The following is a 19,324-nucleotide window of genomic DNA, read 5'->3' on the forward strand; positions in this document are numbered from 1 at the left end:
TAATTCGATTTAGTATTCCATTTCGGAAACATAATTTGTCCTACTTTACTTTTATCATTTTTGGTAGTGGACCTCATATTCCACTAACTTATTCCTACTCACATTTTATTATAAAACTAATACTTTAAAAGTTGGACATATATCCCACCAACTTTTTCAACTCACTTTTCATTAGATTTTTTAAAATCTGTGCCGGATCAAAGTCTCCCGAATTATCTGGGACGGAGGAGGTATACTTTACAAACAAACTAGTTGAAACTTGAAACAGAAAAATGGGAATAGTACTTTAATTATGAAATTAAAATGAAATGATGAAAAATAATCCTCGAAATCCATCTTCCCCAGTCTTTTGCAAATCCAAATCCCTAAATCCGTCCCTTGTCCAAATACCCCAACGCAATCCGAGTTCTCTGTTGATTCGCCGTTGGTTGGCTGCATCGCTTCTTCAACAACTGCTGAATGCTGATGAGTAATGATGCTATTCCAGTTTATCCAATTTCGTGAAACCATTTGAGCTCAGTTTGAAAGCGCCACTTTCTACGCTCAAGCCTCGTCAATGGAGAACCAGGAAACGATTACCGCCGAAGCTTCAAATGCGGTGGCCAGTCACACTTTTCCTCGCCATGTCGGAGGCCAGGAAGATGCACAAGGCGATGAGTTGGCTGAGCCGGAGCCGGAGCCGCACGGTCGGAGGAAGGAGATTCTGAAAGCGCTGGAGGCAGTGGAGAGGGATTCAGCTGCCATAGCCGAGAGCTTCTCCTCTCTCTTCAGCTCTCTCCGCCAATCACTCTCACAGGTTTCTGCTTTCTGTAATTAGACATTCGATTCGTTCCTAATCGCAAAGCAATTTGGTGACTTCAAAAATCTCTATTTAGTTTTGATTTGCTGCCTGCGTGGTGATTTCACATTTCATTTTTGTGTTTAACTTTGCTCAATTGACGTGTGGAAGTATTCATTAGGGTTCTTGCTTGATTTCATTATCAACAACACATTATCGTATGACAAGCCTATCTTGTATTGAAGTGAAGGTCATTGATCAATGCTATTTAAAGATGTGCAGTTTTTTCTTGTTCTTGACACAATTTGCTCTACGCCTCATAATGCTGAAATACATTTTAGTTTTAGTTTATATGTTTCGATGTTCAAAAAGGCGTCACAAAAGTAATAAAAGCCAGTTAAATTAATTAGCCTATATGGACTTGATTCAGCCTGCAGTTTCTCCTGTCTTGTTCTAATATCTGGTGCAATTATTCTAATCAGGAGAATGTAATTTTTAGGCTACTGGCTCTACGGTTGAACACATGAACTGCTTCAGTGATGCAGCTGGACGCCTTCAAGAATGTGGTAAATTAAAGCTTAACATTACTTAATTAGGAAAGCAAGCCTTGTTATAGTTGTCCAAGTTATGTAACTTGTGTAAGTATTATCTTAAAATTTTCCTCTTGTCTCTTCATTTGTTACCCTCAGCGTGAGGGGTACCTTTTTTGTGAAAAAAAATCATAAGTACTATTTTCTCTGCTAGCTTTTCTTATGTTCTTCTCGAGGCATTAGTTCTATTGTGGAGCATTTATTTTGGATGGTAGATTAGATTGACAATAAGTATCATATGATTAAGTATTAGTACTCTATGTATTTATGCATCATTCAAAGTAAACACTCCGTTAAGCTCTTACTTAGGTTATTTCTGAGGCGTAAGGGTTCAGGATTTATGTCTTCTATGTTTTTCTAACATCAACAACTCGTGAGCTCTATATGGATCTTAAAATTGCCTTTTTTGGCTGTTGTACTGCAGTGCTTGATGCATCAACAAAGGGAAATCGATACATAAACTCTTGTCTGAGGTTTGGTTCTTGTTACATATCTTTATAGTAGTTCGAGTAGATGACTCTTTTGATGGATCATATCTGCACAATCGTGAACACTCGTTTGTGACTATTGAAGTTGGGTGTCTGATTTTAAACTACTAATCTAATATCTCTAAAGTCTAAACATATCGACAAGGACGTACTTGAGAAACTGTCTACTTGTGATTTGGGAAACCTCTTCAAAACTTTCATTCGCAAAAGTACAACCTACCCCAGAAAAAAAAACATGCTGGGAAGTGGGACTAGCTCATTCTTTTTACTTCATCTTATAAGTTGAACTTATAGCTGACGTCAAACTTTTGAATGATAACAAAACACCTCTTGTTTAGAATTTAATCTTCCATTTTGAGTTTTGTTATTCCTAGAGTTGTTGAAAAATCTTACGCCTTTCTATTTTGAGTTTAGGAAGGAAAACAGTTCTGAGTTTTTCTGATCCAAACTGGTTAAAACACACTTTATGGTCGGCTCCAGATTGCATCATTGATTCATACATTAAGAATATAGTGTTTCCTAAGCAAACCTTCTAGAATAATACTCACGAATTGTGGACCTGGATATTTTTTGTTATTACTTATTGCAGATTAAATGAAGAGATGAAAGACATGGATGCTCTCGCAACAAAATTGTATCCTTTGTTTTTCATTCTCTCCTTTTGTCTAAACTCCCTCATATAGGAATTTGTGTTGCAAATACTTATAAATCATTACAAGCTGTCATATTCACTGCATTCGTCGACACTAATGTAGGATCAGATCTAAATTTCCTCTGTCACAGATGGCCGAGTGCTAGTTCTTAGCCGTCTCCCATGATACTTTCTTCATGTGCGTATAAAATTATAGATTGTGATTTGGTGGAATGTACTTGTTTGCTTCCTTAAGTCTATATATCAGAAAAATTCTCAGGAGACATGTTGATGCACTGGACTCTGTGGTGAATCGAGTTGTTCGTTCGCCTTAATTGTTCGACATTGACCAAAAACAACTTCCTTGCTCTTATGGTCGTAATGAATTTTGTTGATGCACTGGACTCTGTACTGGTTTATGTTGTTTCTATCCAGTTACCGAAGTTGAGATGGCAAAAATTTCCTAGCTGCCAACAAATTAATAGTATTGCCTCCGCGGTAAGCTAGTTATATTTCTTTTTGGGATGTTCAACTATAAGTGAGTCATTTTCTTTTTTAACAAAAACTCATCTCTCTTAATTTATTCTTCACATACTTTCTTTCTTTACTTCTCTACTTTTTCTTTTTTACATACTCCGTACTTTACTCTCTCTATATTAACTATATAAATATCAATTTCATAAATCTCATGTCTAAAAGAAGCGTTTCACTTGTCTGGTACCCCATTCATCCACAAAAATAATTTCTTTTATTGAAATACTACATGTATCCTATTATAAGTGGCCCATTTGTAGCAATATCTGCTCCCCCGGAACCAACTGCGCTAAGCCCCTGCGGGCAAAATTTAATTTTAAGATTTCGGCCTCATTCTTTCTAATTTTTCTTTCTCTTACTTTATTTTCTATATTTTACTCATAAAATAATACTCCCTCCGTCTAAAAAAAATAGATCACTTTGTGTATGGCACGGGTTTTAATGTAAAATTGGTAAAGTAAGAGAGAGGAGAAGAAAAAGTAGGTAAAGTAAGAGAGATAGGGAGAAAAAGTGAGTAAAGTACGAGAGAGGGAAAAAAAATGGGAAAAGTATGAGAGATAAACTTTCAATTTTAAGAAAGTGATCTATTTTTTGTGGACGTCCCAAAATGGTAAAAGTGATCTATATTTTGTGGACGGAGAGAGTATTATAATTATGTAAAGTGTTCATTTAGAGCGGAGGAGGGAAGTAGTATATAGTAAATGTATGGTCAACTAAAGCAAAAGTTCCTTGATTAAGAAAACAGAGAAAAGTGAGGCTGCTTGTCCTTTGATTGGCGGGGAAAAAGCATAGACAAAACCAATCTCTTTATGGTTCCTTCCTACTAATGATAAAGTAGAGTGGTGTACTACATAATTCAATTTAGTAGTAATATAGTACTAGTGTATAATTTTCTATATCACTTGTGCTTCCCACTTCCTCACAAGTCACAACTCTCAAAAACCATAACACAGATCAATCATGTCATCATCTACAGTAGTAGAGTCCGTGCGGAGGATGAATCTCCTCAAAATCTCCAAACACGACCTCCAACAAGAGGAGGAAGAAGAAGAGGAAGAGGAGCATGAACCCAGTCACGACGCCCCCATTGTTTCCCCCTACAACGACCGGATTCGGCCGCTGCTGGACACGGTGGACAGGCTGCGCCACCTCAAAATCATGCAGGAAGGCATCCAGCTCCCCACCATCGTCGTCGTCGGCGACCAGTCCTCCGGCAAGTCCAGCGTCCTCGAGTCCCTCGCCGGCATCCGCCTCCCCCGCGGCGACGGCATCTGCACCCGCGTCCCCCTCATCATGAGCCTCAAAAACCACTCCGATCCCCGCCCCCACCTCTCCCTCGAGTTCAACGGCAAAACCGTCCAAACCGACGAGGCTAACGTCGTCGATGAAATCATGTACACAACTCAGGAGATCGCCGGCAAAGGGAAGGGCATCTCCAACACTCCGTTGACTCTCGTCGTCAAGAAGAAAGGCGTGCCCGATCTCACCATGATCGATCTCCCCGGGATAACTAGGGTTCCGGTCAAAGGCCAGCCGGAGGACATCTCCGAGCAGATCTCTGACATTATCATGAAGTACATCACGCCGGAGGAGAGCATAATCCTCAACGTCTTATCCGCCGGCGTCGATTTTCCCACCTGCGAGTCGATTCGGATGTCGCAGAGAGTGGACAAAACCGGCCATAGGACTCTCGCCGTCGTCACCAAGGCTGATAAGTCGCCGGAGGGGCTGCTTGAGAAGATCGTCGCCGACGATGTCAACATCGGCCTCGGCTACGTCTGCGTCAGAAACCGCATCGGCGATGAGACGTATGAAGAAGCTCGGGCAGAAGAGGCGAAGCTCTTCGAGAATAATCCTCTGCTTTCACGGATTGACAAGTCCATTGTTGGAATCTCTGCTTTGGCGGAGAGGTTGACGACCATTCAGGCCAACATCATCGTGAAATGCTTGCCTGAGATCGTGCGCAAAATCAACGAGAAGCTCTCGGCTAATCTGGAAGAGCTGAATAAGATGCCTCAGCATCTGAGTTCAATCAGCGAAGCAATGACTGCGTTCATGAAAATTCTCTGCTCTGCTAGAGAATCTCTGAGGAAGATATTGCTACAAGGCGAGTTCGATGAGTATCCCACAGATGATAATATGCACGCCTCTGCTAGATTAGCTGAAATGCTCAACAAATACTCCGAGGAGCTCCGATCTGCCAAATCCGGCGAAGGCAACGACAATTTTCTGGTTGATGAAATGAAGGTTCTAGAAGAAAGCCGATCCGTCGGCCTCCCCAATTTCATACCTAAATCTGCATTCCGCACTCTGCTAGCGAAGAAAGTGGAGGAGATATCGACGACGCCGTTGGATTACTCGGAGAAGATATGGAATTACATCCGGAGCGTAGTGATCTCCGTCCTGCTGAAGCACTGCGACAACTACCCGCAGCTGATCTCATGCACCAGACGAGCGGCGCAAAACCTAATTTCGAGGAAGAAGCACCACTCTACCGAGTGGATCTCCGATCTGGTGAAGATGGAGAAGCTCTCCGACTACACGTGCAACGGGGCGTACTCGGCGTCGTGGAACAAGCTGATGGCAGAGCAGAACGGATTCATGGAGCGGATCCGCGGCAATTTCCCGCTGGCGCCAGTGAGCGGGTTCGGGGATATCAACATCGCGCATCTGTGGGGCGTGAACGCGGATGTGGTGCAGGCCGCATACGACCTGAAGATGAGGATGGCTGCATATTGGGAGGTGGTGACGGGAAGGATGGTCGATAACATGGTGCTGCACTTAATGTTCAGCATAGGAAAGGTGGTGAATAAGGAGATGCAGGATGAGATAATTTATGAGGTGGTGGGACCACAGGGGAACGGGCTGGAGAGGATGTTGGACGAGCCACCATCGGTGGCGGAGAAGAGGAAGAAGCTACAGAGCAGCGTCGCCTTGCTCAAGCAGTCTAAAGAGATTGTTGCTAATATTATGGACAACATTTCTCTCGATTTCGATTGAATTTGAATCACTACTTATTTTATGCTTTGTTTTCCCTCTATGTTTAATCCGCGGAGCTAATCGACTCATCTTCTATTGATGTCCTGTTGTCTCATTTTATAATGTTCTAAATTATCATAAATTGTCTAAAATTGTCTTAAATTGCAAAGATGTGGATTATATATTTACTACTAGTATCATTTAATACTATCCATTAAGAAAAAATAAGAGTGACAATAATGAAATAATCATCTATAAATTGCCAATTGAGGGAGTACTACAGAGTTACTAATAAAAATCAGTTTTAATCAAATTATATTTTTAATTTTGAACAGCAGTTTTATAAATATTTCAAAAACTCTCTTTTTATGCATGTACGGTTCATATTATAAATTGATATAAAAATTTAATCATCACTAATTACTAGTATCTACTCCCGTGCGATGCACGGTTCAATTAATTTTACAAAAACTAATTTAATATATCACTTTATCATCACTCGAATTTGAAAACTAAAAAACTAAACTTGCGAAAAACTTAACATCTACAAAATATTTACAATAGACATATATATAGACTGCATATGTATTTGTTCTAAAGTTTTCATCCTACTTTTTTTCTCTTCTAGAATTCTCTACTTTTTTCTTATATATTCTATTTATTCCTAAATATTTCTATTATAAATTATCTTCAAATTTTAATTACAAAAATCAGGCTTATTATTTATTTGAACACATTCCGTACAATAAAAATACTAAAATAAGAAGGCGATGAAACACTACTCAGTTGACAAAACATTTTTTCTCAATTCAATAGGTTAGGAATTCAGATCATCACAAGAATTAATAGGCAATCTTTATTGATCATTTTTTCGGAAAATAAATAAAAGATGTGGTAAGTAGGTTTAAGATGGTTTTCTCAATTTCATATACAATTGTACTTCCGCAAGTTACAATTTGTATATTTAATACTCCTATAAATTTTTTTTATTAAATAGATGTATGAATATAGCAATAATTAAGTATAAAAATAAAATTATAATATAGTAAAATTAATCACAACTAATAAGTATAATGTCAATCTAGAGTAATTTAAGTAAAATGTTAAAATCAATTATGCAATTAGTATAATATTTAAAATTATATTAAAACAACAAAAATACATATATTGATTAAAACATTTTTGGATATAAAAAGAACAATCTTATTTAAAAAATAAATAGTAGTAAAATTTAATGTCTAACACCATAAATATGAAATTATTAATATACAATTTATAATGTTCAAAATATGGAAGCCATTGTCATTGAAAAATATAATAAATATAATCTACCTTCATATTTTATCAATCTCAAAGATCTACTCCGTCTGTCCGCTATTAAATGTCACATTTTTCCTTTTTCGTCCGTCTGCTAATAAATGTCTCATTTCTCTTTTACCATAATTGGTAGGTGTACCCTACATTCCACTAACTCATTTCACTCACATTTTATTACAAAACCAATATATAAAAGTAAGTCTCACATTTCACCAACTTTTCTACTCACTTTACTTCATAAAGTCAAACAATTTCTTAAAACCCGTGTCGGTCAAATATGAGACATTTAATGGCGGACGAAGAGAGTAATTTATTAAATTAAATAATAAATTCATCACATTAATCCAAGTCATCACATAAATCCATAAGAATTTGTTATATCATATATGTCTCATAAAAAAAGAATCATGTAAACCCTTCACCTATATAATTTGGTCAACTAATTAAAAAATGTATTGCTAACAAACAATTTATTAGGTATAGTAACTTATTCATATTAAAACATTACCCTCCGACTTCTCTTTGTACTCCAATACATCTCTACCTTATCATTTTTCCCGATATCTTTTAACCGCCTCCATCTAGCTCGGGTGCCCTTCTTCATCACCAGTTATCATCTCCTGCACACATCCTTCATTTGACTACATAGTATATAGTTATACATTTAATGGCATTAACATTTCACTTGGCTACATAAATTATAAACATAACTTATTAAGTAATATTCATAATTATTCCCAAAATTTATACATATTTAAAATATTGTCTAAAACTCGGGTTTTATATATGTATAGATAGATAGATTGGACTGAATAAGTAATACTTCACTTAGTAGAGAAAAAAAAGGGGGAAGAATAGATAAAAAAAAAATTGAAGAAAGTTAAAGTGGAATGTAAGAGAAAATAAAATAAGATAAATTATACTTACCTTTTTTCCTCACTGAGCTCTGCAGCCATCACCACCGGAATTCTCTCCCCCTCCATCGTGGTTTTTCTGCATTGGGTCGTTCACCAATCACGTGTGCTGGGCTATTGCATTCATCCGACCGACCTCCATTGGAATTTTAGGTAAATTATAGTTCAGAACGCCAATTTCAGGATATTCAATTTCAATCTGCTTCAGTATAATATAATAATACCCTAAATTAGCAGTAGGTATAGATTTTCAGTCTCTCACTACTATTTTTTACTCTTACTGAGAAGCACATCAAACTCACAGCTAAATCTCGCTCTTCTCTGCAGCCAGAATTGCAGACGGAAATGGGAGGTAAATTTCTGCTTTTTAATTGCTGATCGATATTCGTTTATGCGGCTTTGTTGAATTGGGGGCGAAATGCGTAGGTGGCGAAGTGGATCGCTCAACTTCAAATCTTTGGTTAGCTCATAACCCGAGCAAAAGATGGGCTGAACTCTTCTTTCTCATCTACACACCTTTTTGGCTCACACTCTGCCTTGGCATTGTCGTCCCCTACAAACTTTACGAGGTGTTTTGTTGATTTGCCTTTTCTTCATTGATTTAGTGCGGGAGGGGGAAAGGGAAACTTTTGATCCGTATATCCCATGAGTTTATTCGAAACTAGGTTATGAATTTTCTTTTTCATGTAAATTTTGAAAAGGTAATGGTTAGGATTCTTTTTCATGTAAATTTTGAATGTTTTCTGTTGGTGCTGAAGAATGATATGGTATTTCCTGTCAAATCTTAATAACATGGATACTGAGATGGAACATCCTAGATTTTGGAAGATTTGAAGTATAAAGCCTTCACTATGAGCTACGAATCATGTTAACTGGCCACCCATATAATTATTAGCGATGAGAATCATTTGATATCTTTTAACTTCAACAGTTAGTGATATTGAGAATCTTAATGGAGTATCTTTTAACTTCAACAAATAACTTTTCTTTATTTTGCTCATAGATGAACATGGTGCTATGAAGTCCTTGTCTTGTTGTTATATTGATGAGATTGTTGACTAGAATTTCTTAAATTTCTTATTCTTTTGCCAGAATTTTACAGAGTGGGAGTACCTCTTACTTGGACTTGTTTCAGCTTTGCCTGCTTTTATAATTCCAATGGTTTTTGTTGGAAAGGTGAGTTTATGGTTTTCTTTCTTGTGGTGAATAAATTCATTTGAGAATAAAGTTGTAAAGGTCAGTTTGATTGCTCTGCTGGCAGCATTTGTTGTACTGAATCTCGCATTGATTCGTTTGTTTCTATTATGAGTTATTTCTCCCTATCCCCTAGAAGATGTAAATTGTAAAGTCATGTTTAGAAACTTAGTTGTTAACTAGCGACATGTTTTATGTTAAATGCAGAAATCATGTGAATAAGGATATAAGCTTTAACATATTTCCAGCTCACATTGTAAAATTGTATTTATACCTCTTAAACTCTTTCAGGCAGATAGGAGCTTGTGTTGGAAAGATCGTTATTGGGTGAAAGTAAGTACTTATAATTTTCTGCCAAACTAATTGAGAGTTACTAACATTTATATGACTAATCTAATCATCTTTGTCTAATAATATGCTTTCACATGTTTCTGAGGAATTTCTTATCAAACAAGGTAATGTTAACTCGTATCACTTGCATGACATATAACCTGAGAATCAAGTTCCCATGTCAGATAAAAATCACATGAGATCCTTGTTTCAGAGTTTTTCCCAGAAAAATGTTGCAACAGAGCTATCTTAAGAATCAATTGCTTATCTTCCTTAAGAAATTGATATGATGCTGGGTGATGGAAGATTACGGATAACTCCTTTATGCTGAGCAGAATAATTTACTAGATTGTGACAAAACAAGTCATGTCCCATCTGTAAGCATGCAAACAAATGAGCTAACTTTTTATTTTCTCATACAGTATGCTTCAAAACAAAACGTTAATGGTTCATACGTAGATTTTTTGTTGTTCACTTCTGGTACATATCAATTAATAACTACTACGCGAGTTGTTTTATCTTGCATCTTGCTGTAACTAGAAATTTCTTTTCTTCCAGGCTAGTCTCTGGATCATTCTCTTTAGTTACGTTGGAAATTATTTCTGGACCCACTATTTTTTCACGGTATTGGGTGCCTCATATACATTCCCGTCGTGGAGGATGAATAATGTGAGCCCAAAAATCATATTATTTACATTTTTATTAATTCATAATAGTTGAAAGTGACCATGGAAACTGTTTTGCAGGTACCACATACAACTTTCCTTCTCACGCATGTCTGCTTCTTGTTTTACCACGTTTCTTCTAATATGACACTTCGCAGAATCCAGCATTCTGTCGCTCACTTGCCAGAAACAACACAGTGGCTGTTTAAAGCTTCCTGGATTTTAATTCTTTCATATTTCGTAGCATATCTGGAGACTGTAGCCATTTCTAATGTAAGTAAAGACACAAACAAACACTGGTATTTGGGGTTTAATCTTTATGCATTTCAGATTTTTATCAATATGCCATTTTTATATATTGATATTTTCTAGTATTAATCTTCTAATTGACTATGTGCAGTTTCCCTATTATGAATTTGTCGATCGAGCTGTCATGTACAAAGTTGGCTGCCTGTTTTATGCAATTTATTTCTTCGTTAGTTTCCCAATGTTTTTCAGGTAATATTTGCTCCTCTCTCTGTATATGTGTGTCTAACTTTTATTATGTGGCTGTAAATTTATGGGTGCTTGAGATGGCGTTGCTTGTTTGGAGTATGTGTGCTTTTGCGCCTACTCGTTTAGGAACCCAACTTTATAATACGGATATCTACTTATATATCATTAAACTCCTTCATGAATGTACGCTTGCTTACAATAGGAAAAGACTTTCACTTAGATTTTGGTATTGAAATTTGAAATCAGCATAGATGCATATGATGGTCTAACTGCTAAAATTTATTGCCTTTCTGATGTTAATGGTAATTCATGATTATTACTGAAGTTAAAAATAGTTGTTCAGTGCAAAATTAAGGACCTAATTTAGAACTCGAAGCTCATGTTATTGAAGTAGCAAACTATTATTGATCTGCTTATTTGGTTGGCATCATATGCAATGCAGGATCGATGAGGAACCAAGTGATGCTTGGGACCTCCCAAGAGTGGCTGTTGATGCTTTAGGTGCTGCAATGCTAGTCACCATCATTCTCGACTTATGGCGGATCTTCCTCGGACCAATTGTGCCTATTCCAGAATCAAAACAATGCCATCAACCAGGGCTTCCGTGGTTCCCCCTAAGCGCGTAAGCCTTGTTCATGCCAAGCACGTTCGTCCTTGTCGGACACATTGTTTAGCCCCAGACCTCCCAACTGCCCTGATTAAATTCTAATAGAACCTTCATTTCATTCACTCTTGGCTTCTTTGGCACATGACCAGCTCTTCTATAACTGTATTCAAATCTGCCAAAGTTTGTCACAGATTATATTCAAATCGTTTCCACTCTTCTATAGCAGAATCATGTTTGATTCATATCGGCTGACATTCTTACCAAAACACTCACTCATGATGTTTTTCAGTTAATTCACAAGATGTGGTGTCTTGGGCCTCCCTTAGGTTGTCGAAACGGGCTGTGAGGATATCGTGTCTTCAACGAGGGAGAACCTCGTTGAAATGCTAATGTCAAGTAGTTGCTAGCGAAATCTATGGTGGTGTTGTACTCCCTACCAACCATGGATCCCAACCAGGGTTTTGTCATCAATCAACACTTAATAATAGTACTACTAGAATTAACATTATAGTAGGGACATGAGTGTGACATTGAGTTTAAATAGTACTCCAGCACAAACATGTGTATACAGATGTAGGGACAAATTGATCATGTGACCACTTCACTATATGAAAACATCAATTTCTTCGACCTGTTAATATTGCTGGTGTGGGCATCAGTAACTAAACTGTTTTGTATAAAGTGCTGTCTGGAATACCAAAAAATGCACAGAACTACAAATTCTCAAATTTATTGGTTGAAAGTGTTTAATTCACTAGTCTAGCTACCTGTATTTAAATCCAGTAGTCGGTATACGGAAATCGGAATGATATACTACTACTACTATTTAAATTCAAGACACAAAATGAAAGAGAAAATATAAATTTTCACAAAATTGTTCCTTAAAACATAGTATGCAACAAAATAGAGCATACTAACTTGCTGTAAATTATGAAGTTAAACATGTCCTAAATATTCTAGTATTTAATTCAGAATTATCGATTTCTCATTATAAAATACACAAAAGTAGCCAAGTGTCTCTGAATGTAAGGTCATTTCTTGGACCACATTTCAAATCTTTAATTCTTTCCTATCTTATCCAACTCTGTCACTCACTCAGGTTTCGATCACTTACTGTAATTAGCACTTGCAAAAAGTGAAAATAATTTGGCCCATTTAACCTACTCCTCTGCACCTCATTTTCTCTCTCCACATATGCTACTTAAAAAGAGATTCCCTGTATAAAATTTGGGATAAAGGGTAATCATATTTCCTATGATACTTGTCACACGACATAGAATTATGCATGCATGCCGCAGGAACTATTCTTGAATCTTAACATGTGAAGATAAACTTGTTTCTCCGATCTTTGCCCCAAATGCCAAGATTGTGTTTTTATAGATGATGATGAGGGCTAAAATTTGAGGTGAACATAAAGGTCATTTTTTTAGCAGTGTATGTATGTAAATGGGGATGTGACTTTTTACTCTTCCTACATTTCAAGTGCAGCTGTCAAGCTCCATCTGGGAATTCTCTTCTTTTTTATTGTGCTTTTATATTTTCAGTATATGTTTAGGTGGAGAGAGAAAGAGAGAGTGGTCAATAATGGCAACTGGAAACCAAAACCAGAAAGAAATGCCTCAGAATCTAAGGACGCATCTTGCTCTTGCTGTTCAAAGCTTTCAATGGAGCTATGCAATTTTCTGGTCCGTTTCTTGCATACAACCAGGGTAAGTAAAGATCCAATTTTTACCGTGATTCCTCCCCACCCCACTACCAACCAATAAAATTGATTTTCTTCTTTATGCTTCTGCTGAAAAAATTCCTGCAATGTGAGGAAAACTGCCCTAAAAGTTTGAATGCAGTAGACATATGAAAGGAATCTCTAATTTCAGTCATGATTTTTCTTTTCAGTGTTGTTATATGTTTATGTTATGAGTTTGGCCTTCCTACATTGCTTGCATTTAGGCTTAAGTTTTAGAGTGATTATGTTCCACCATTCACTGTTTTAAAGCTGCTTGCTTTCTTCTCAACATTGCTTGAACAAAAGTTTTTTTTTTGTTACTTGAATTCACCTGCTTTGTTGGGATTTGGATGTAGCTTTGCTGGTGACTGCATTGTTAATGGTCGATTTTGAATCTTATATGCATATGTGACAAGTTTAGGATGCTGGAATGGTGCGAAGGGTACTACAACGGTGATATAAAAACACGAAAGACTGTTCAAGTAGCTGAGGTGGACATGGATCAGTTGGGATTGCAGAGAAGTGATCAATTAAGAGAGCTTTACGTGTCTCTGTCGCTCGGTGATACCAAACCTCAAGCTAAGAGGCCTACAACTGCATTATCCCCTGAAGATCTCACTGATGCAGAGTGGTATTTCTTGGTTTGTATGTCTTTCGTGTTCAACGCCAACCAAGGGTACCTATCTTTCCAGCTGAATCAATTTGCTTTTACTTCGATTTCTGGTTGATGGACGTGATTATGATGATCTGTGAGCTTGAGTCTGAAACATTAAGCATATAATAATATGAAAACTATATTGAATTTTGTGATTCTGAACTCTTGAGGTTGCCTGGGAGAACATTAGCTGCAAATCAAATGATATGGCTCTACAATGCTCACCGGGCTGACACCAAAGTCTTCTCTCGTTCTTTGCTTGCAAAGGTAAGCAGAAAACGAATCACCCCACAAAATGTGTATCCCGTAGAATCAATTGTGGTTTTAACCTCTTTTTGCTTCTTCTCAAATTTGATGGTTGGACGCGCATTGCTTTTATCAGAGCGCATCGATCAAGGTATTGATCTGAGCTCGTTAAAGTTTTCTCAGGTTCGAGTAAAAAAGAACATATTTCTAAAGAATCTATTGCATTGATTTGAACTTGCAGACTATTGTGTGCTTTCCCCATTCAGGAGGTGTCGTTGAGCTCGGGACAACTGAACTAGTATGCCACTTTAATCTTAGCCTCTGTGGTTACGTTCATCGAACTTATTTATTGTTATGATAACATGCAATGTCCACGCGATTTTTTAAGGTTCCAGAAGATCCAAGTCTGATTCGGCATATAAGTTCGTTCCTCAAGAGTCCTTCAGTGGCGGTTCCCCTTATTCCTAACCTTGTCTTCGACAGCAGCAGTTGCAACCCAAATGATCTGAATCTTGAACGACTCGACCATGGCCACATGCTCGAAGATGGTCTTGACCGGCTCATGGATGATCCATACATGGAGATATGTTCTCCATATAACTCTTCAGATGATTTTGCAAACAATCTGCTGAGAGATGAGTCGAATTTGGTGGAAGGTGTGGGCGGTGAGGCTTCTAAACTGCAAAGCTGGCCAGTAATGGAAGATGCAGTCAGTAATTGCTTGAATAATTCTGTGGATTCCAGTGACTGTGTCTCTCAAACAGAGGGAGAACCCGAGACGGTAATCCCACATTCGGATGGGAACAAGGAAAAGAAAAGCTGCATGCAGGAATGCAATCAAAAGACATCTTCTGAAGGCCAAGGACATGATGTTCATTACCACAGTGTTCTTTCCTACCTCTTGAAGAGTTCTCACCAATTGATTCTTGGACCTTACATCAGAAATGGGAGCACAGAGTCGAGCTTCGTTTGCTGGAAGAAGGTTGGAGTTCCGGGACCCCAAAGAGGAACTACTCCACAGAAGCTACTCAAGAAAGTGCTCTTTGAAGTTGCTAGATTACACCAAAGTTGCAGGGTTGAATCTGATAAACATCACATCTGTCCCAAATCTGATGAAGCCGATAGAAACCATGTCTTATCTGAACGGAAGCGTCGAGAGAAAATAAACGAGAGATTCATGATTCTTGGATCCCTAGTCCCATCTGGTGGAAAGGTATATGATCTGCTCTTCAGATTGTCCTGACTCATAAACTAAATTTCATGAAAACGAAACTCGTTGTTGCAGGGTGACAAAGTATCGGTGCTTGACCACACGATAGAGCACTTGAGGGAGCTCGAGAGAAGAGTGGAGGAGCTGGAGTCCTACAAGGAAGCAATGGAGAGAGGGTCAACCACACACAGCAAATCCCAGGATGCCATTGAGAGGACCTCGGATAACTACAGAGATGACAACAATTCGAAGAAGCCAGCGATGAATAAGAGGAAGGCCGGTCATAGGGACAAGACAGGACCTCGGTTGAGAGACTCCTCCCCAACTGATAACATAACCATCAGTGTCTCAAACAAGGTGGTCTTGATTGAGATGAGGTGCTTGTTTAAGGAGCACGTGTTGTTCGAAGTTATGGAGACGTTGAGCAAAATACACCTCGAAACGCAGACTATCCAGTCATCCACCAATGATGGGACTCTCTCCATCACTGTAAATGCCAAGGTCTACCATCTAAGACCATGAATGTGAAAGTTTGATGCATGCCTTACAACTTCAGTTGCATTTTGTTTAAATTATGAGCTGAAGCTATCTATGCTAACAGCTGATGCATGATTTTGCAGTGCGAGGGACTGAAATCTCCATCAGCAGTAGAGATCAAAGAAGCTCTTCAGAAAATTATCAGGAAGTGTTGAACATGTTAGACTCTGTGTTTGAGAACCTCTAATTACTAATTTAGCAGGTATAATTATATCTTTTCAAGTAGTGCAGTTTTTGTAACCTTTTTTTATGATGGACAGTAAATATTTCTAGTCATGTAAATTAATCTCTACTGGTATGATTCAAACTAGAGATTTGGATGGATAAACCAGCATAACTTTTAGGTGTAGAACAGATGATGAACTTAAACTCAAGAGTCAAAACAGCTTCATAAATTTTTGTTAATTTTTAATTATAATATAATTTGTGTAAAAGCTAATAGAGGTAAACTATTTTTCAAGTTTATTGTTTTAAGTGTGTACTTTACAGGTTTGCTTTTCCCCTTTTTGGGAAAAAGATATCAATTGAATAGTTGAATCTCAATTTCTTTTTTCAGAATTCTATGACCAACATTATAAATAAATGAGTAAATCATCAAATCCATGTCAGAGATTCTGAGTCAGAAATCTACAGAAATGATGTAGCCAGACATCCACTTTCAATTCTTTTGTACATGAGCCTTTTTTGACCATTAGTATTTTAAACAGAACCACTTGGTGTTCCATCAAGCATGAAAACTGAAAAATGCAAAAGAATCAATCTGCGAAAGAAACACTTTTTAATATACCACAGAAGTTGTCTGAATCCCTCAATCAGCATCTTCTCATCAAAATTAAGAGGTAAATTGCATATTATACTTCTGATACTAGTGAACAAAAAAATTGGATCATTTGATCATTCATTCCCATTCAATAGTTGATGGAGGCTTCGATGTTATGTCCATAAGAACTCGATTTACGCCAGTAACTTCGTTGCAAATCTTTGTGGATAGATCAGCAAGAAACTTGTGATCAAAGTCATACCTGGTTGTTGCAATAAAAGATATTCACACTCCATATTTGATAGAAGAGCAGAAATAGTTGTTAGGAGAGAATCGAATACGCATACCAATCTGCAGTCATTCCGTCATGACTGGTGACGGCTCTCAGTGCAATGGCATGACTGTACGTTCTTTGATCCCCTTGCACACCCACGGTTAGTACAGGCAAGAACACAGCAAAGGCTTGCCATATGTTGTCGTAAATCCCAGCGTCTTTGATCGACTGGATGAAAATCTCATCCGCCTGATACAGATTACCAGTCAAAAACTAGTGAAAATGCAAGCTGGCGGTATATATCATGTTGATGTGCAAGACAAAATTATTATATACCTTTCGCAGAGTGTCCAAATGGTCTCCTAATGTAACGTCACCAGGCACACGAACTGCAAGACCAGGCCCAGGGAAGGGATGGCGCTTCAAGAAGCCCTGTGGAACCCCCATGATTTTCCCCAGTTCACGAACCTGCCAAGCATTCACTTACATCAACAATACAGTAACAGCAAAGCACAAAATCAAATGCATAGAGTAACAACTTGAAACTCATACCTCATCCTTAAAGAGGAGTTTAAGGGGCTCAATGAGCTTCAATTTCATGTTCTTGGGTAGCCCTCCGACGTTATGGTGACTTTTGATCGTGTGAGAGTGATTCCTTCCGCTTCCAGGAGGAGGACAGGATTCAATCACATCAGGGTACAAGGTTCCTTGAACCAAATACACAGGTTCCTTTCCCAATTTTTGCTTCAATTCTTGAGCAAAAGAATCAAATATATTGATGAATTCCTCCCCAATGATTTTCCTTTTCTTCTCGGGCTCTGTAACACCCTTTAGCTTGCTGAGAAATTGCTCTGATGCGTCAACACAAGTAACTGGTAAATGAAGATCTCTCTCGAATGTCTCCATCACCCTCTCCCTCTCACGCCACCTATATAAGAATCGAAGAACGAACAAGAAAATTATAATCACAATAAACACAAAACACATCATATGATCATTTGTACACTTATTTAAAATGAATAAGCATCTAAAAAGAGCACCTCAATAATCCGTTGTCAACAAAAAGACAATGAAGCCTATCTCCAATCGCCTTATGAACAAGGGTAGCTGCAACAGTCGAGTCCACGCCACCAGATAGCCCACAGATGACAAGATCATCAGGCCCGACCGTACTTTTAATCACCTTCAGCTCCTCGTCAAGAATGTCTTGCATCTTCCAACTAGCACTAATTCCACATATGTCAAACAGGAAGTATTTGAGCGTATCCATCCCTTCCGGTGAATGTGTTACCTGCAAAAAATATACACGAATAGGAGCCAAATTTTAAAATTCCCATTGAATTAAAATCTCAACAAAGTAATATCAATAAAAAAAACAAAACTTTGACATGTATGAATCCCAAACAAGAGATACTCCTGGAGAAATACCTCCGGATGATACTGCAAACCATAAAACCCCCTATCCCGATTCTGAATGGCGGTAACGGCCCCCTGATGGCTCCTTGCGACGACCTCGAAGCCCTCCGGCAGCCTGACAGCCTCATCGCCGTGGCTCATCCACACGCTCTGCTTATCCCCGACCTCCTTATTCCCAAACAAGCCCTCGACCTTGTCCACCTCAATCCCCATCCTCCCATACTCGTGCTTCCCGGCAACCCTAACCTCGCCCCCCAATTTCTGCACGATCAGCTGCAGGCCGTAGCAAATGCCCAAAACGGCGACGTTTTTGGACTCCACGAAGTCGATGAAGTCGGGCGCGAAGCAGGGGGCGCCCTCGGCATGGACGCTGTGGGGGCCGCCGGAGAGGATGATTGCGGCAGGGTTCAAATCGGCGATGGATTGCAGAGTGGATGTGCCGCTGATGCAGAGGGAGAAGACGCTGAGGGCGCGGATTCGGCGGGTGATGAGATGCGTGTACTGCGAGCCGAAGTCTAGGATCAGGACGAGGTTGGATTTCACAGCTTTGGGCTCCTCCTCCTCCATTGTTGTCGATTGCAGAGAGAGATGAACTTGAGGCTAGGGTTTTTGTGGCGGGAATTAATTACTACTCCATTAACGGCCGCTACAGTATTCATTTTCTTTGCTATTCAAATTTGATCATCAAATTGGGCTTTTTTTTTGCACTTAGCTTTGAAAATATTGCAATAAAGACTTCTACATTAATCTTGTTTTTACCTATTATTTATTCATTCTAATTATTTATTAAAATTTTTTAAAATGAGTGTAAAAAATAAGTCAATCAAATATTTTGGAATAGAGGAAATATTCCCTCCGTCCCAAGGAAGATGACCCCTTCCTTGGACGGCACGAAATTTTATGCAGTTATATTTTGTGTAATAAGAGGAGAGAGTAAAGTAAGAGAGGAGGAATAAAGTAGAGATAGAAAGGTGTTTCCAT

General features: G+C 38.3%; 4 protein-coding genes and 1 pseudogene across 15 annotated transcripts; 4 read left to right on the top strand and 1 right to left on the bottom strand.

The window, feature by feature from the left end:
* Positions 1-282: 282 nt before the first annotated feature.
* LOC125213809 (uncharacterized) lies at positions 283-3,094 on the top strand. The gene is made up of 5 exons (XM_048114553.2): positions 283-796; positions 1,278-1,344; positions 1,793-1,841; positions 2,446-2,490; positions 2,756-3,094. Exons 1-5 carry the CDS (start codon positions 557-559, stop codon positions 2,820-2,822), a joined length of 468 nt encoding a protein of 155 aa, XP_047970510.1. The 5' UTR covers positions 283-556; the 3' UTR covers positions 2,823-3,094.
* On the top strand, positions 2,845-6,100 carry LOC125213806 (dynamin-related protein 4C pseudogene; annotated as a pseudogene). 2 transcript variants are annotated; one of them, XR_016137149.1, is made up of 2 exons: positions 2,845-2,985; positions 3,975-6,100. The product of XR_016137149.1 is annotated as a dynamin-related protein 4C pseudogene, transcript variant X1 (transcript). The 2 variants fall into 2 exon arrangements; XR_016137150.1 differs by having other exon boundaries at positions 2,847-2,985; positions 3,998-6,100.
* Positions 6,101-8,244: 2,144 nt separating this feature from the next.
* On the top strand, positions 8,245-12,160 carry LOC125213808 (cycloeucalenol cycloisomerase). Of its 4 annotated transcripts, XM_048114552.2 has the most exons (10): positions 8,252-8,384; positions 8,559-8,583; positions 8,658-8,800; positions 9,324-9,407; positions 9,717-9,758; positions 10,314-10,424; positions 10,502-10,693; positions 10,821-10,918; positions 11,358-11,537; positions 11,812-12,160. In XM_048114552.2, exons 2-10 carry the CDS (start codon positions 8,577-8,579, stop codon positions 11,813-11,815), a joined length of 861 nt encoding a protein of 286 aa, XP_047970509.1. In that variant the 5' UTR covers positions 8,252-8,384; positions 8,559-8,576; the 3' UTR covers positions 11,816-12,160. The 4 variants fall into 4 exon arrangements, with proteins under 4 accessions (XP_047970507.1, XP_047970508.1, XP_047970509.1 ...); XM_048114550.2 differs by lacking the exon at positions 11,812-12,160 and having other exon boundaries at positions 8,245-8,384; positions 8,520-8,583; positions 11,358-11,764; XM_048114551.1 differs by lacking the exon at positions 11,812-12,160 and having other exon boundaries at positions 8,248-8,384; positions 8,536-8,583; positions 11,358-11,764.
* Positions 12,161-12,642: 482 nt separating this feature from the next.
* Positions 12,643-16,221, top strand: LOC125213807 (transcription factor GLABRA 3-like). 7 transcript variants are annotated; one of them, XM_089068565.1, is made up of 9 exons: positions 12,643-12,939; positions 13,067-13,231; positions 13,667-13,921; positions 14,071-14,167; positions 14,283-14,297; positions 14,388-14,444; positions 14,535-15,359; positions 15,432-15,857; positions 15,977-16,221. In XM_089068565.1, exons 2-9 carry the CDS (start codon positions 13,107-13,109, stop codon positions 16,046-16,048), a joined length of 1,872 nt encoding a protein of 623 aa, XP_088924691.1. In that variant the 5' UTR covers positions 12,643-12,939; positions 13,067-13,106; the 3' UTR covers positions 16,049-16,221. The 7 variants fall into 7 exon arrangements, with proteins under 7 accessions (XP_088924691.1, XP_088924690.1, XP_088924689.1 ...); XM_089068564.1 differs by having other exon boundaries at positions 13,078-13,231; XM_089068563.1 differs by having other exon boundaries at positions 12,643-12,927; positions 13,011-13,231.
* Positions 16,222-16,654: 433 nt separating this feature from the next.
* LOC125210700 (uncharacterized) lies at positions 16,655-19,002 on the bottom strand. The gene is made up of 6 exons (XM_048110274.2): positions 18,356-19,002; positions 17,968-18,218; positions 17,480-17,855; positions 17,264-17,395; positions 17,001-17,176; positions 16,655-16,915 (listed from the first exon to the last, which is right to left on the bottom strand). The coding sequence occupies exons 1-6, from the start codon at positions 18,908-18,910 to the stop codon at positions 16,792-16,794; spliced, it is 1,614 nt and encodes a 537-aa protein (XP_047966231.1). The 5' UTR covers positions 18,911-19,002; the 3' UTR covers positions 16,655-16,791.
* Positions 19,003-19,324: the final 322 nt, after the last annotated feature.

The sequence above is a fragment of the Salvia hispanica genome, chromosome 3 (genome assembly GCF_029641045.1).
Source record: "Salvia hispanica isolate PSC_SH4W2 chromosome 3, Shi_PSC_v1, whole genome shotgun sequence".
Taxonomy (NCBI): Eukaryota; Viridiplantae; Streptophyta; class Magnoliopsida; order Lamiales; family Lamiaceae; genus Salvia; species Salvia hispanica.

What these genes read in the sequence shown, in the direction of transcription:
- LOC125213809 (XM_048114553.2), top strand. Translation starts at nt 557, where the DNA reads ATGGAGAACCAGGAAACGATTACCGCCGAAGCTTCAAATGCGGTGGCC. An exon ending in TGGACGCCTTCAAGAATGTG is followed by an intron (nt 1,345 to 1,792) that starts GTAAATTAAAGC and finishes GTTGTACTGCAG; the next exon opens with TGCTTGATGCATCAACAAAG. An exon ending in TACATAAACTCTTGTCTGAG is followed by an intron (nt 1,842 to 2,445) that starts GTTTGGTTCTTG and finishes TACTTATTGCAG; the next exon opens with ATTAAATGAAGAGATGAAAG.
- LOC125213808 (XM_048114550.2), top strand. An exon ending in AGACTGTAGCCATTTCTAAT is followed by an intron (nt 10,694 to 10,820) that starts GTAAGTAAAGAC and finishes GACTATGTGCAG; the next exon opens with TTTCCCTATTATGAATTTGT. An exon ending in AGTTTCCCAATGTTTTTCAG is followed by an intron (nt 10,919 to 11,357) that starts GTAATATTTGCT and finishes TATGCAATGCAG; the next exon opens with GATCGATGAGGAACCAAGTG.
- LOC125213807 (XM_089068567.1), top strand. Translation starts at nt 12,959, where the DNA reads ATGTATGTAAATGGGGATGTGACTTTTTACTCTTCCTACATTTCAAGT. An exon ending in GTTTCTTGCATACAACCAGG is followed by an intron (nt 13,232 to 13,661) that starts GTAAGTAAAGAT and finishes ATATGTGACAAG; the next exon opens with TTTAGGATGCTGGAATGGTG. An exon ending in AGCTCGGGACAACTGAACTA is followed by an intron (nt 14,445 to 14,534) that starts GTATGCCACTTT and finishes CGATTTTTTAAG; the next exon opens with GTTCCAGAAGATCCAAGTCT.
- LOC125210700 (XM_048110274.2), bottom strand. Translation starts at nt 18,910, where the DNA reads ATGGAGGAGGAGGAGCCCAAAGCTGTGAAATCCAACCTCGTCCTGATC. An exon ending in GTTGACAACGGATTATTGAG is followed by an intron (nt 17,856 to 17,967) that starts GTGCTCTTTTTA and finishes ATTCTTATATAG; the next exon opens with GTGGCGTGAGAGGGAGAGGG. An exon ending in ATTTGGACACTCTGCGAAAG is followed by an intron (nt 17,177 to 17,263) that starts GTATATAATAAT and finishes AATCTGTATCAG; the next exon opens with GCGGATGAGATTTTCATCCA.